The 16,367-nt window shown below is 42.3% G+C and overlaps 1 protein-coding gene across 1 annotated transcript in view; it reads left to right on the top strand.

Annotated features, from left to right (window-relative positions):
* Positions 1-14,542, top strand: part of ctnna2 (catenin (cadherin-associated protein), alpha 2) — a 1,205,477-nt gene extending 1,190,935 nt beyond the window's left edge. Inside the window, exon 17 of the mRNA XM_043699324.1 lies at positions 14,393-14,542. Coding sequence (XP_043555259.1) covers positions 14,393-14,542 — 150 coding nt within the window. The remainder of the gene's footprint in view (positions 1-14,392) is intronic.
* The last annotated feature ends 1,825 nt before the right edge of the window (positions 14,543-16,367 follow it).

The raw sequence follows: 16,367 nt of genomic DNA, 5'->3' as shown, positions 1-16,367 counted from the left end.
GCACTGAGTTAAGTGAGAGTTCCTGCAGGCTAGGATATAGGCAGCAGAGATTTGGGTGAGTTTACATTTATGGAAATTGAAAGATGTGAGGTCAAACAGATGTATATCGAAATATCAAGTTCTAGTGGTAACACGGATACTGCTGATGAGTTCAGCGGCACATGGAGTCAAACGTGAACAGAGTCAGGTAAATGGAAGTAGGAAGCCTTAGTGCTAGTACAGATAGTTAGGTGGACATTCAACTCAGGGTCAAAAACAATGCCAAAGTTAAAGACAGTCTGGTTCTGCCCAGATGGTTTCCAGGAGAACAACATATAAAAACGCATAAGGTAGTGTAATTTGGAGTAATAAGTGGAGCAGCAGAATGAAAACGGTGAATGGGTAGAGAGGTCACGAAACATCAAGAGGTTAAACCTAGGATGTTATCTTATATCTGCTTCCAAGTATGTCCAACTTCAATGACCAACTTTCATCCTGTTAACCAATTTATGGATTAGTTAAGGAAGCAGTGCGGACAGTGCCTGTGCGCTAGTAATGATAATTATTATTAATTAAGCCATACTGTTTTTGCGCAGGAGTACAAGCTGCCTTATAGGCCACCTGAAAATTCAGCACAGAGATCTCTGATGTTAAATCAATGATTTTTGTCACAAATTTTGCTCCTATTTTATTCAGATTGAAATGCAATTCCCATAATAACAAAACATCCATTAATTTAATTGCATCACTTAATATTGTTCTTCCTCACACTTATCAAGTTTTGTTGATCTGTCTTTCCTACTAATTTAAAGATTTTTCCCAATATGTTTGCTATATGCTGTCCTTTGTAGTTAGTTGATTGACCTGGTTGAACTGTTAGCCTCTATTTTGTCTTTTATCTTCTCTGTTGCATCAAAATAACAGGTACAAAGGAGTCTTAAGACATAAAGGCACAAGACAATTTTAAGATATTGTTTTGTGTCCAGACTCCCTCAGGTATTTTGAGGTAACTGAAAGTCTCTCAAGTGATCAATGCACTGCTGTCAAGATGTTACTAATGGTGACTGCGAGCATTTATTCTTATTATGCCACAAAAATAAATGTGAATTGTCATTAAACTAAACATTATTTAGTTCCACAGAATTGTTGCAAACCTTGAAGTTATGCTACCTCTGATGATATGGTAGTGTTGAGGTATTGCCATTCATCCAGGCTAATGGTCTAGGCATAAATGTTTGAATCTCAACCTGGCAATTGGTGGAATTAAAATTCAATTAACAAACCTGGAATTGAAAGCAAGTCACAATCCTGGTGACTATCATCAATTGTCTTGAAAAAAGGTCAATCTGCTTTTGCTCATGCCTTTTGAAGAGGGAAATTTTCCATCCTTATACAGTCTGGTGATACAGGAGTCCAGACACAAATCAGGGGTATTTAGGAATGGGAAACAAAATGCCATTGACTCTCATTTCCCATTAAAGCAATGCATGTGTCAGAATTTGGTCATGAGAATCATCTCTTCCCTTGAATACCTGCCTGTTCTAACTTGAAAGCACTGACTCACCAATTTCATGAGTGCTAGCAGTAATTTACTTAAGTGATGAGTACTTTATATGTCAGTACATGCCCTAAAGATCAGCAGTCTACGATGCGGCGGCAGGTCAGAAGGCACAATATAGAATAAATGCTTTCTTTTCATTAAAATAAAGCTTAGTATCATAAAACACTGGAAACACTGAACAAGTGTTTTGGCAAATGGCGAGAGCAGGCGGGTAAATGCATTATGTGTAACCCAATGTCAGTAGAACAATGTTGTCTTTATTTGGCATCTACATCTCCTTTTCTCCAGGAAGAATGAATTGTGCTCCCTCAATAACTTCCCTGCATCTAGCTGAATCCATGATATTTTTCTCGATGTCAGTAGACTAATAATCCAGAGTGACAGGGCAAATCCCAGCATGAGCCCTTCTTCAGGCTCATGCCCGAAACATCGATTCTCCTGCTCCTTGGATGCTGCCTGACCCGCTGCGCCTTTCCAGCAACACGACTAATAATCCAGAGTGACAGGGCAAATCCCAGCATGAGCTCTTCTTCAGGCTCATGCCCGAAACGGCGATTCTCCTGCTCCTTGGATGCTGCCTGACCCGCTGCGCCTTTCCAGCAACACATTTTCAGCTCTGATCTCCAGCATCTGCAGTCCTCACTTTCTCCCAAATCCCAACATGGCAGATGGTGAAATTTGAATTCAATAATAAAATCTAGTATTGAAAAGCTAACCTCATGATAACCATAGTCAACTGTTGTAATAGCACATCTGCTTCATGAATTGTCCTTTCTGGAAGGAAACTTCCATCCGTACCTGATCTGGCCTAAATGTGACTCCAGACTCACAGCAATGTGGTTGACTCTTTACTACCCTCTGCAAAGGCTTGAGAAAATCACTCCAATTGATGGACAATGAATGCTGGCCCAATCAGCAATGCCAATATCCCATGGATGAATAAAAAACTATGGTTTTCCAAGTTTGGTAATGTTCTTAGTAAGATAGCATGTTGGATTAGAAGTTGTGGTTTCCTGGTTAGCCAATCTCCCAGAAGACAAAAATGAAGAACCTGTGTTTGTATATTTCCTTTCATGATACCAGACACCTCATCGCACTTTCGAGTCAATGAGGTACTTTTTGAATAGTAGAGACTATTAGAATCTCAGAAATGTTTCAGTCAGTACATATTCAGCAAATCCCTGACAAAAATTACACTTTGCCAAAATATGATAAGATTCAGTCTGCCCTGCTATCCACAGCCATGTGATGTTTATCGAGGAATAAGTATTGACAAAGAGAGTTCCCCTGTTCTTCTTGAAAAAGCAACATCTGTGATAGTGCAGCCTTCCCTTGGGACAGCAGTAGAGTGTCAGCCTTGATATTTATCCTCAAGCCCTAGAACAGGAATTAAACCCAAGACCTTGTGATTCATAAGAAAGTGAGCCACAATTGACATGATAGCCATGGCTAGCAGTACTCTTCCTTTTTCATATGGTGGTAAGCTGCAGCAATTATCCAGCCTTAATTCTAAACAATTTTTCTGGGCTTAACTGTGTGATATGAATGAGCTCGCAAAAGTCAGGAACTTCTCATGGACTTTTCAGTAGTAGGGATGGAAATTTTGAAGCAAGGCGACGGATTTTTGAGTGCATCAGAAAGGTAGCGAGGCATCCTGAGTAAGTGGCTAGGAAGCTCAAAGGCCATGCAGCATTAGTGGTACCGGAGAATTGGGTAGGAGAAAATGAGTGAAGGAAGATGTTGCATGCAATATTGCTAGTGGCAGAGTTGGAGGTGGGCACAGTAACAGAGATAGGATGAGCCTTACTGGGTGGTGGGTATAGTAACAGTGATAGGGTGAGTCTGAATTATTGGATAGAGATTGGTGGCACTTACCCTAGCAGAGCAGAGAAGGTTACTGACCTTCTTCCTTCAAACAGCTGTGGCTACCTTGGATTAGATTGACAGGGTATAGTATCATGGCCTTCTCTGCTGGCTGAATGGGAAGTTGACATCCCTCCTCTGAACCACCTATCCATCAGGTCCACCTGATCCTGGTAAAGCAAGGCATCACTTTCCCCTACCTTGCCATGTCCAGGGCAAATCTCATGTACTGTGCAGGGCAGTTCCAGACTGACAGCACTTGACCTTTGTCAAACGGCCTTATGAAGATGGTGTCGGTGTCAGTGAACCCAGGATATCGTGGTAGCAACAAGTTCTTCCAGCTGTGGTAAGTGATAGAATGGGCTGGCATTGAACAGGGAGCACCACGGTACATAGTCACAAGATAATGAAGTGAGTTTTGGAGAATAGCATGATGAAAGGCCTTGGGAGAGAAACTCTCCATTATACTTGACAAAAATGACATTTTGCCAAAATATGATAAGATTCTGCCTGCCATGCCATCCACAGGAAAGGTAAATATTGTCTTGAAGTGACAATGGACAATCTTTGTTTGTAATTGTTGGGTGTTGCTACATCTACAGTGGGCACCTTGGGATGTAACATGACTATGTTCTATAGTACAAAATGGTAGATAGTGAGTTGGTAGGCGATTTCATTTCTCTCTCAATTTTAACTTCCATAAGTAAAAGTATGGAGAAGATGTAAAAGTGAATCCCAAATATTTATTTTGAACCAACGCACAAAGTCAAAGTCTGTCTCCTTTTTCTGCTTTGTCTTTAACAACCATTGCTTCTCATCTTGACAGAGATTTCTTTCAGAATTTCAGAATAAGAGTTAACCTGTGATTGTGATTGAATTATTTGGATTTCATTTCTTGGCTGTTTGTATTAGTTCAACAAGTGCATGATTTAGAAATGTAATGCAGCATAATCTATAAAGAAATTTTAAAAGTTACATTTACATAGCTCTTTCCATGACCAATAATGTTTCAAAGTGCTTTTCATCCAACGAAGTGATTTAAAATGTAGCCACATATTTTTATTCATTCATGAGATGTGGGCATCACTGCCTGGGACAATGTTTATTGCCCATTCCTAATTGCACTGGAGATGTGATGTAGGAAACACAGTGTTAACACTTAACATTGGAATAATTAGCACAATAATTTAAGCATTTCTTCTGACAAGTAAAACTCCTAATTTGCATGTAATGAGGCATTTTACAGACACTGAGAGTGCTTCCCCGCCCTTCAGTAAGTTAAGAAAGCCTACCAGACTTTCTGCAAAGTCTGTGGTCAATGTTCTGCAAATCCCCTGAGAGAATTGGGAATTGAAATTCACCATTTGTCAAATAGGACAGATTGCAGCAGTGAGTCATAGAGCTGACATTCAGACTTAACTGCACGATATGATCATTCTTATATTTGTAAAGAGAATCTAAAAAGCTACCATTATCAGAGGAAAATTAAAATCAAAGCAATTAATTGATTTAAGTGGTTTTGTCAGTTCAGACTCGATGGGTTAAAGGGCCTCTCCTATACTATATGATTCCGTGAATTTACGATTTCTGTCTCTTGAACAATCCGTCTGCCAAAATTTGATTTTGCTTTAAAAAGTATTCACCATAATTCTTCTTTACGTGCATCTATTTAATCTTTAAAACCACATTGTACATTGCCAAAAAGAATTGCTTAAGCCGACCCCTGGTCCACCCATTGAATGGAATTTGATATTTGTGAATGGGGCCTAGCTCATCAGCTTGGGGAAACTGTGGGAGTCCCACATTGCATTCATTGCAGAACGTTCGTCAGAGTGAAGTGCCCATCTGCATTTATGCAGCCAGTGTCAGATGTTTCCTGGTTTAAGGCCTTCAGAGAAAGACATCCCACTCCTCAGAGCTGCCAGCCAATTGAGGAGGTGATTGTCCATTAACATCAATGACTTCAGGAGTGGTGGCTGCTATCAGTACTTCATCCACCAGAGTTCCAAGATCAATGTGAGGTCAAGGTTCAACTCAGGCTAAAGCTGAGTGATGGAGGAATCGTGTTGTCAGGAAGATCCTGTGGAAGGGAACGTGGGAATTTGAAGCAAGGACAGGGATGTGGCTTTCAGCACGCTAACACACCTTCCCGTCCCCTTCCCAAACACTTCAGCCTCCCTCTTGATGTTTTGCATGGTCAGGAAGGAGAGATCAGATTCAAGTGAGACATAGCCAGAGTGAACATAGAGTCCAGGGACTTTGGACGCAGTGTGAGAATTTGCTGCAGACAGGAAGAGGTGCGGTTTTACTGGGGGTTTTTTTGACTCATAGTTTGTAAGGATTTTTCCTAACTGGATAAATTGAAACCCAGGATCATGGGGGCCTGTACGAAAAAACAAATGCCGTATAAGAAAACTATAAATTTCATTGGTTGGTAGGAGCTACTAATTTGACTATCTTTTATAGGTTACTTTTAGATCAAAGCTAAATAAGAGAAATATTTACAGACCACAAACAACAAGACCAGAAGGAAATTTTTGAAACAAACTAAGAACTAAGTAACTAAAATAGAGATGCAGGGCAAGGTGATGTGTTGTACATGCATGATTTGGGAACTGGTGGACCTACGTAGGTAGCAATTGTTGGTTGATTGACGAACTCTGGCTCAGAGTTGATGAGCTGGAGCTGGGATTTGAACACTGTGATATATCAGGGAAGGGGAGATATACCAGGATGCTGTGTTTCAGGAGGTATTCACACCCATAAGATTAACTACCTTGAATTCAGTCAGTGGTCAGGGACCTGAGGGTGTGACTATGAGCGAACCAGGATCTAGGAGATAGTGCTCAAACAGCCTCAGCCCTTGATCTTGTGCAACAGGTTTGAGATTCTTGCTCCCTCCTTGGCACATCATAACATTCAAGGTTTTCGGCCAAATGGTGGTAATTGCAATTGTGTTCTCATCTATCGATGGGCCAAGCGGCCTCTTCTGCACTTATGAATCTATGATAGTACAGTCAATGGAATAGATTTTGTTCTCTGTGGCCAGGATTGAGATTCAGGAAGGCTGTTTGCCTTCTGGTGCCTGGGTTCAGGATCTCTCATGGGGCTACAGATGAACTTGGAGTGGAAAGGGAAAGGTCCAGTTTTTGTGGTCCATGTAGGTACCAACAATTTAGATTGAATGAGGAAAGAAGTCTTGCTGAGGGAATATGAGCAGCTAGGGGCAACATTAAAAAGTAGAACCAAAATTGGTGATAATCTCCAGATTACGACCTGAGCCACAAACTAATTGCCACAGAATCAATAAGATTAAAGAGATAAACACTGTGGAGATCTTGCAGGAGCAATAGGGTTTTTATAATAGGGGATTATAATTTTCCTAATATAGACTGGGACTGCCAGAGCACTAACGGCTTAGATAAGCTGGAATTTGTAAGTATATTCAGGAAAGTTTCCTCAAGTAGTATATGGAGGGTCCTACTCAGGAAGGGACAAATTTGACCTCCTCTTGGGAAATAGGACAGATGATGGAGGTGACAGTGGGGAGTACTTTGGTAGCAGTAACCATAGTTCTCTTAATTTTAAAATAATTATGGAGAGGGACAAAACTGGTCCACAGGTTCAAGTTCTAAACTGAGGCAAGATGACCTTTGAAAGAATTAGACAGGAGCTTGCAAGAGTTTATTGGAGTGGCTTGTTGGGTAGTCAAAGGTACCTCCAGCAAGTAGGAGGCCTTTAAAGGTGAGATGGCTAGAGTTCAAGGTCTATATATTCCTGTGAGGGTGAAAGGCAGGGTGACAGGAATAGGGAACCCTAGATGACAAGAGACATTGAGGCTTTGACCAGAAAAAAGGAGGTGTGGCTCAGGTACAGGCAGCTGGGATCAACGGAATCCCTGGAGTTTACTGAAGAAGGAAACCAGGAGGGCAAAAGGGGGCATGAAATGGCCTTGGCTGAGAATATTAGGATGAATCTGAAGATGTTCTTTAAGGATATTAAAGGAAAAAGAATAACCACAAGGACCAAAGTGGACATGTATGTGTAGAACCGCAGGAGATGGGCAAGATCCTCAATGAATATTTCTCCTTTGTGACTACCGTGGAGAAAGACATGAGGACTTGGGAACTTGGAAATGTTAGTGGTGGTATCTTGGGAACAGTCCATATCACAGTAGAGAAAGTGTGGGATGTATTAGAATGTATGAAGATGATCCTGGCTCTGATCAGATATATTCAAGAACACTGCAAAAGGCTAGAGAAGAAATTGTGGGGCTTCTGGCTGATATCTTTGCATCATTGTTAGCCACAGGTGAGGTCTCAGAAGACTGAAGGTTAACAAACATTGTGCCCTTATTCAAGGAAAGCTGCAAAGATAAACCTGGAAACTGTCGACCAGTAAGCCTAACATCTGTGGTAGGTAAGTTACTTGAGAAGATTCTGAGAGATAAGATAGACATGGATTTGGAAAGACAAGGTTTGATTAGGAATAAGAGAAAGTGAGGACTGAGATGCTGGAGGTTAGAGTCGAAAAGTGTGGGGTGGGCCTGGGGGGGCAAGGCAGCTGCGAAGGCGATAGGTAGATGCAGGTTGTGGTTGATGGTGATAGGTCAGAGGGGAGGGTAGAGAGGAGAGGAGTGAAGGAAGATTTCGGACAGGTAGGACAGTTCAAGAGGGCGGTGATGAGTTGGAGGCTTGGATCTGGGATGAGGTTGGGGGAGGGGAAATGAGGAAACTGGTGAAATTGACGTTGATACTGCGTGGTTGGATGGTCCCAAGGTGAAAGATGAGGCGTTCTTCCTCCAGGCGTCTGGTGTGTTGGATTTGGCAGTGGAGGAGACCCAGGACTTGCATGTCCTTGGCGGATTGGAAGGGGGAGTTGAAGTGGTCGGCCACAGGGCAGTGGGATTGTTTGGTCTGTGTGTCCTAGAGATGCTCTCTGAAATGTTCTGTGAGTTTGCGTCCTGTCGCTCAATGTAAAGGAGACCACATCAAGATCAATGGACACATTGGATGAGGTATTTGGATGTGCAGGAAAATCTCTGCTGGATGTGGAAGTGTCCATTGGGGCCTTGGGTGGAGGTAAGGAGGGAGATGTGGGCACAGGTTTTACAACTCCTGCAGTAGCAAGGGAAGGTGCCTGAAGTGGTTTGTTGGTGACGTGGACCTAATAAGAGAGTTGTAGAGGGAATGGTCTCTGTGGAATGCTGATAGGGATTGGGAGGGAAATATTCTCTGGTGATGGGGTCTGATTCTAGGTGGTGGAAATGGTGGAGGATAATGTGCTGTATCCAGAGATTAGTGGGGTGGAAGGTGAGGTGGGGTTCTCTTTTTGTTGCGGTTGGAGGGGTGGGGTTTAAGGGCGGAGGTGAGTGAAGTGGAGGAGATGCACTGGAGGGAATTGTTGACCAGATGGGAGGGGAAATTGTGGTCCTTGAAATGGGAGGCAATCTGGTCTGTCCTGGAGTGGAATTGCTCCTCCTGGGAGCAGAAACAGCAGAGGCAAAGGAATTGGGCGAAGGGATAGCATTTTTACAGGAGGGTGTGTGTGAGGAGGTGCAGTCCAGATAGCTGTGGGAGTCAATGGGTTTGAAGTAGATGTTCGTGTTGAGTCGTTCGCCAGGGACGGAAATGGAACATCTCTGGGACACACATCAAACAACCTCACCGCCCTGTGGCCGACCACTTCAACACCCCCTCCCACTCCCCCAAGGACATGCAAGTACTTGGCCTCTTCCACTGCCAAATCCAATCCACATGGCGTCTGAAGGAAGAACACCTCATCTTCCGCTTTGGGACCCTCCAAACACACGGCATTGACGTCAATCGCACCAGTTTTCTTATCTCCCCTCCCCTCACCCCATCCCAGATCCAACCCTCCAATTCGGCACCAACCTCTTGAACTATCCTACCCGTCCATCTTATTACCCACCTCTCCTCTATCCTCCCGCCTGACCTATCACCATCACCCCACTCCACCTGTATCTACGTATCGCGTTCCCAACTACATTTCCTTCAGCTCCACCCCACTGTCCTACTTATCTCTCAGCCCCCTTCCCCCACCCCACATTCCTGATGAAAGGTTTATACCTCAAATGTCAATTCTCCTGCTCCTCGGATGCTGTTTGACCTGCTGTGGTTTTCCAGCATCACTCTTTTTTTGACTTTGATTAAGAGTAGTAAGCTTTGTGCATGGGAGATTATGCCTCACATGTTTGTTAGAGTTCTTTGATGTAATGACCAGGAAGGTTGACGAGGACAGGCCAGTAGACGTAGTCTATATGGATCTCAGTAAGGCCTTTGATAACATTCCACATGGTAGGCTGCTCTGGAAAATTAGATTGCATGGAATCTAGGGGGAGCTGGCAAATTCTATACACAATTGGCTTGAAGGTAGAAGCAGACGGCAATAGTGGAAGGGTGCTTGCCCAACTGGAGACCTGTGACTAGTGGAGTGCCTCAGGGGTGGCGGCTGGGCCCATTAGTGTTTATACTCCTTATCGACAATCGGATGTGAAGATATAAGGCGTGATTAGTAAGTTTGCAGATGACACTAAATTAGAGGAGGTATTGTGGACAGTGAGGAAGATTATCAGAAATTGCAGCAGGACGTTGAAGAGCTGGGGAAGTGGGCTGAGAAATGGCAAATGGAGTTTAATATAGATCAGTGTGAGGTTTTGCATTTTGGAAAGTCAAATCAAAGTAGGAGTTTCATGGTGAATGATAGGGCCTTAAAGAGTGTCGTGGAATAGAGTGATCTTGGAGTTCAGGTTCTCAGTCCTCTGAAAGTGGAAGCACAGGTAGACAGGGCAGTGAAGGCAGCTTTTGACACACTGGCCTTCATCAGTCAGGGCATTGAGTATAAAAGTTGTGAAGTTGTGTTGTAATTGTACAGGACATTGGTGAGGCCGCACTTGGAGTATTGTGTTAAGTTTTGGTCACTTTGTTATAGGAAGGATGTTATTAAACTGGAAAGAGTGCAGAAAACATTTACAAAGATGTTGGCAGGACTCAATTGTCTGAGTTATAGGGGGAGGTTGGACAAGCTAGGACCTTTTTATTTCAAGCGTAGGAGACTGAGGGGGGAATCTTATAGAAGTGTATAAGATCATGAGAGGCATGGATAGGTTGACTACACACAAGCTTTTTCCTGGATTGATGAATCAAGGACTAGATGGCATCAATTTAAGATTAAAGGGAAAGAATTACAGGGAACCTGAGGGGCAACCTTTTTACACAGAGGGTGGTATGTACAGGGAATAAGCTGCCAGCAGAAGTGGTTAATATGGGTACATTAACAACATTTTAAAGGTTTTTGGACAAAATATGGATTGGAAAGGTTTAGAAGGATAAGGTAAAAACTATTCCTGATGAAGGGCTTTGTCCAAAATGCCGATTTTCCTGCTCCTCGGATGCTGCCTGAACTGCTATGCTTTTCCAGCACCACTCTAATCTTAGAAGGATAAGGACCAAGTGCATGGAAATGGGGTTAACGTTGATGGACATTTTGGTCGGCATGGACCAGTTTGGACCGAAGGGCTTGTCTCCGTGCTGTAGGACTATGTGGCTCAAAGTTTGATGTGAGAGAAATGGATTGTAATTCATGGGATCAAATGATCAAATGGTGAAGCAGATTTGATGGGCCAAGTGGCCTAATTCTGCTCTATATCTTATGGATACCAAGCCCATTGTTCAGTCACCCAATCTAATTGAAACTTCCCAAGTCTATTGCCTCCAGAAACAGCTCAAGATTACACAGGAGAGAGGAAATAAACCAAAGACCTTAACTTTGAACAGAAACAACTTTCTTTCAATAAAACAAGTTGGTTTTGTAAGGAACAAAAAAAGTCCAATAATTCAGTATACAATATGTTAGGAGAAATCTAACTGTACAAAGATAAGTGGTAGCATGTGTGAGGAGAAATATGATATCCTATTCATAGTCTCTTGATATATTAGGCCAGATGAGAAAAAGTGCAAGTATGTGTTCTCCATAGCCAGTTAACAGATATTCATAAACTAGCAATTTTTCAATCAGCATATAGATGTCTTGCTTCTTTTATTTTTGTCAGGAATTAGGTCCTGAGAAAAAGATTTTTGCCAAAAAAAACACTAAAAATTAAAGAAGATTTCACTATTCTTTGTACTTCAAAAGAGATAATTCTACTCTTTTAACTCCCTTTTCCTTGTACTTGGCATTGTGATCATATCACTCATGAATGATTATTACAGACATGTCAATGGGCTGACTTTGGAATATTGGCTGGATTACTTTGTTCTGTCTTTTCAGTGTTTATAGTGAATCTTGTGCTCATTAACAACAGGGATGAGAATATGAAGCTTTGTGATTGGGTCCGGAAGTGGGGGAAGAATGGAGGAAAGACATACAGACAGAGAGGGAGTCAGACCAAATGTATGCACCTGAGTACCACCCTTCATAAATTCTGGCCACGTTTTAGTTGTTTATAGCCAACATCGTCCCAAATAAAAACAGGAAATGCTCTGGCAGCAACTGTGAAGATATAAACAGAATTAACATTTCAGCTCAGTAACTTCCATCTAAACTGAAAAATATTAAAGATGAAACCAATTTTAAGAACATAAAAATAGGACCATATGATTCCTTGGACCTGCCCTGTCTTTTAATATGATAATAACCTCTGCTTTAGTCAATTTGGAAGACCAATATTGTTGGCCAGGTGACCATACAATACTTTTGTCACTGGTTATGTCTTAGGTGCTTTGGAGATCTTCAGTGCTTGGGAACATTTTCTCAAGGGCAACAAATGCTGGCCTTGCCGATTATGCTCATACTCAGAGAACATTTTTAAAATAAATCTCCCTATATATATCAGGAAATACAAAAGTCACTTGCACCAAATAACTTTCCTTGATACAATTGACTCCACCACAATTATTTTTTCCTACTTAATATGCAACAAAGTGAAAATGCTGCAGTTGTTGGCTTATAAATTGACCTTTGAAGCCTTGAAAAAAAATGCCCTCCAAAAATGGTGATGGTAAAGTGGTACTGTCACTAGACTGATAAACTGGAACTGGAAATGTGTTGCTGGAAAAGCGCAGCAGGTCAGGCAGCATCCAGGGAACAGGAGAATCGACGTTTCGGGCATAAGCCCTTCTTCAGGAAGAAGGGCTTATGCCCGAAACGTCGATTCTCCTGTTCCCTGGATGCTGCCTGACCTGCTGCGCTTTTCCAGCAACACATTTCCAGCTCTGATCTCCAGCATCTGCAGACCTCACTTTCTCCTCAATGATAAACTGGAACCCCAGGCTGCGAAATGGATTCAAATCCAACATGGCAGATGGTGAAATTTGGATTCATTAATAACCTGGAACTAAACACTGGTGTAAAGCTGACTATGTAACAACTGATTATATGCTGATTGTTGTAAAACAAAACATTTGGTTCACTTATGTCCTTTAGGGAATGGGATCTGCCATGTTTTCCTGGTCTGGCCTCCAGACCCTCAACAAAGTGATTGACTCTTGACTGTCTGCAGAGCAATTGTCCAAGGGTGGACAATAAATTCTCATGATGACTGTATTCCATGTACAATTAGAAACAACTGCTGAAATGGTGTACTACCATCTTTGTCATTCACCACGTCAGCTGAAGAGGAATTTCTTCTCTCAATGGGTAGTGAATCTGTGGAATTCTTTACTGCAGAGAGCTGTCAAGGCAGGGTAATTTCAAGGCTAACACAGACATATTTTAATCAATAAGGAAGTCAAGGGTTATGGGGAAAATATGGGAAAGTGCAGTAACAGATTAGCCATGATCTCAATGAATGGCGTGGCATTATCGATGGACTGACTGGCCTACCTCTGCTGCGATGTCTTGTGATTTAATGGTTTTTGTGGCTGTGCCTGAACCTCGCTCGTATCTTTGCAGTAACAGCCCACGTCAGCAGCCCATGTCCCCTGAATCCAGTTATAAGGTTCCTATGGATCCCTATGTAAAACATTCATTGGTGGGGTGAATAATTGAGGCTAACTAAGAATCTAAGTAGAGTATGTTGTGAATTAAATGTGGTGTCGATTTATATGCAAAATACCCTTTTAGGGTTCAGGAAATGGGTCATCTTACACACCAATTCAATTGATATGATGTAATCTACAGTGAGACTGTTTTGGAATTAAGAAGCTCACCAACCTCTAATGTGTGACTGCCACATCTCAGTCTACACATTTAATGTCTCCTTCTTAGGACATGGACATGAAAAGCACTGTTTCGACATGACACTTTCCTGTTTTCATCCTCAATATGCAACACTTAAATAAAGCAAAATTGTACTCTTTAAATTCAATATGATTTTTAAAAACTGGTTAGGATACCCTTCACGGAGCACTGCTGTTCTCTAATTAGATTACATTACATTACAGTGTGGAAACAGGCCCTTCGGCCCAACAAGTCCACACCGACCCGCCGAAGCGCAACCCACCCATACCCCTACATTTACCCCTTACCTAACACTACGGGCAATTTAGCATGGCCAATTCACCTTACCTGCACATCTTTGGACTGTGGGAGGAAACCGGAGCACCCGGAGGAAACCCACGCACACACGGGGAGAACGTGCAAACTCCACACAGACAGTCGCCTGAACCCGGGTCTCTGGCGCTGTGAGGTAGCAGTGCTAACCACTGTGCCACCCATGATTATTTATTCATCTATGTTGACTGGCATTAGGCCTTATGGTAACCAAGGATTTCAGTTGCTTTTGGCAGGAAAATCTGGAACAGTACGGAAGAAATACTCTGCCAAATAAGTGTGGCACGGTGGAGATGTCAAATTCAGTTTCTTTACTGTTGTCTCAAGACACTCTCGAAGCTAACAGGCATTTAGAAAAGCAAACTTGGAAGTAGTTGCTGGCAACATGTGGAAGGAGAGGAACTTGAATGTGTGTTTTAAGTATAAAATAAGCACAGAGAACCAAAGCTAACATGGCTGTTTGCTGTTTTCTTGCAGTGTCCTGATTCTGCCTGTAAGCAGGATTTGTTGGCCTACCTACAGCGCATTGCACTCTACTGCCACCAACTCAATATCTGCAGCAAGGTGAAGGCAGAAGTCCAAAACCTGGGAGGAGAGTTGATTGTATCTGGGGTAAGCAGCAATTAAGTGGTTAAGATTTCTAAAGGTACAAATCATGTCTCGATGTCACTCCTGTCATGCTCCCTACCATGTGCTGTTGAATATTCGCTTCTTAATAGCATATTCTTTTGTGCATGCTTCATTAGGCAATGATGCTCTTTTTCTTTGCTAATGTATATCTGTGACAGATAATATATATATATATATTTAGCAATTGCTGCAACCTCATTAAAAATCTGCCTGAAGAATATTAAATTGAGGAAACTGAGGTTGGCTTGTAGTTCATTCCATGCCACCACTGTGGGAGTTTTTCTTTCCTTCCAGTGATGCATATTCTAGAACTGCAGTAACTTGTATGTGACAAAATCTAAGAGTCATTATTTAAATGACTCTTGCAACAGAAAATGTGTTATTTATACTTGCGTGAGACATGCTAGTGCGGAATCAGAGGAAGATCAAAGCTGCAATTGTACTGGCATGGTATTGCTGTAGTTTACAACTACTTTGCTCAGTGTTGCCGGAAGAGAAAGCTACGATTCGAGTCATCCATCAGTGACTCTGATCCTCTGGATAAAAATAAAATTAACTTTCAAATGACCAGTCCCAGGATCAAGGTGTAAAGCTGCCTGAGACAGAAGAGGTGAACTGCTTCTCTGCTACTCTGAAGGAAGAAGGAGCAAGCCTCTATTGACAGAGCAGGGTCACTGGACCCAGAACATTGACTCGGCTTTCTCTTCACAGATGCTGCCTGACCTGCTGAGGTTCTCCAGCAATTTCTATTCCTGTTCCATTTAAGGAGCATGTTCCTAAAATAGGCATGTGTTTGAAGATGACAAATATGCAGAATTGCAATGAAAAGGCCAGGACTATTTGGACAACTCTTTCACAGATCTGTCACAGACAGAGCCTATATTAGCGTGGTGCTGGAAAAGCACAGCAGGTCAAGCAGCATCCGAGGAGCCTGCATCAGGAATCTGCAGCATTTGCAGTTCTCACTTTTGCCTGTCACAGACAGAGCAGACCTTCTTCTATGCAATAAAAGTTAATGATTTTATGGAAGCCTTTTGAGTTGCTTCTCTTGTAGAGGAATGTGGGACTCAGCTAACTTCATCCCAACAATAAAAACAAATGACTGAGTAGTCGGATTTAATGGGAATTTGAATTTCACTCTGGCAAATGGTGAAATTTGAATTCAGTATAGAATCCCTACAGTGGGAAAGCAGATATTTAGCCCATCTTGTCTGCACTTACCTGCTGAACAGAATCCCACACAGATCCAGAACCCACGCTTACCATGGCTAAGCCACCTAGCCGACACATTCCAATTCACTACATACAACTTAGCATGGCCAATCTGCTTAAATCTTTGGACTGTGTGAGGAAACTGGGGCATCCTGTGGAAACCCATGCAGACACGGGGAGAATGTGCAAACTCCACACAGACAGTCGCCCAAGACTGGAATCGAAATCGGATATCTGGCATTCTGAGGCAGCAGTGATCCACAGTGCCACCCCTGTTCCTAAAATACAAAGTTAACTGAATAGCAACAATGACTCCATCATTTACTGTTATAAAAACCTATCTCCTTCAGTAATGCCCTTTCGGGAAGAAAATCTGCCATCTTTAGTTGGTCTGACCTACATGTGACTTCAGATCTACAGCAGTACGGTTAAAACTTAACTGCACTCTGAAATGGGCTGACTTGACACTCAGTGAGAGGGTAACTGGAATGGACATCAAATGCCAGCAATGTCCACATCCGGTGAGTGAATAAAAACGTCAGCTCGAACAAGAGAACTCATTTGCATTTTCTTTTACTCAAGTATTTATTCATATGCATGCTCCAATGTT

The sequence above is a fragment of the Chiloscyllium plagiosum genome, chromosome 1, assembly GCF_004010195.1.
Source record: "Chiloscyllium plagiosum isolate BGI_BamShark_2017 chromosome 1, ASM401019v2, whole genome shotgun sequence".
Taxonomy (NCBI): domain Eukaryota; kingdom Metazoa; phylum Chordata; class Chondrichthyes; order Orectolobiformes; family Hemiscylliidae; genus Chiloscyllium; species Chiloscyllium plagiosum.
Note: the sequence above shows the minus strand (reverse complement) of the source record. Positions and strands in the feature narration are given on the sequence as shown.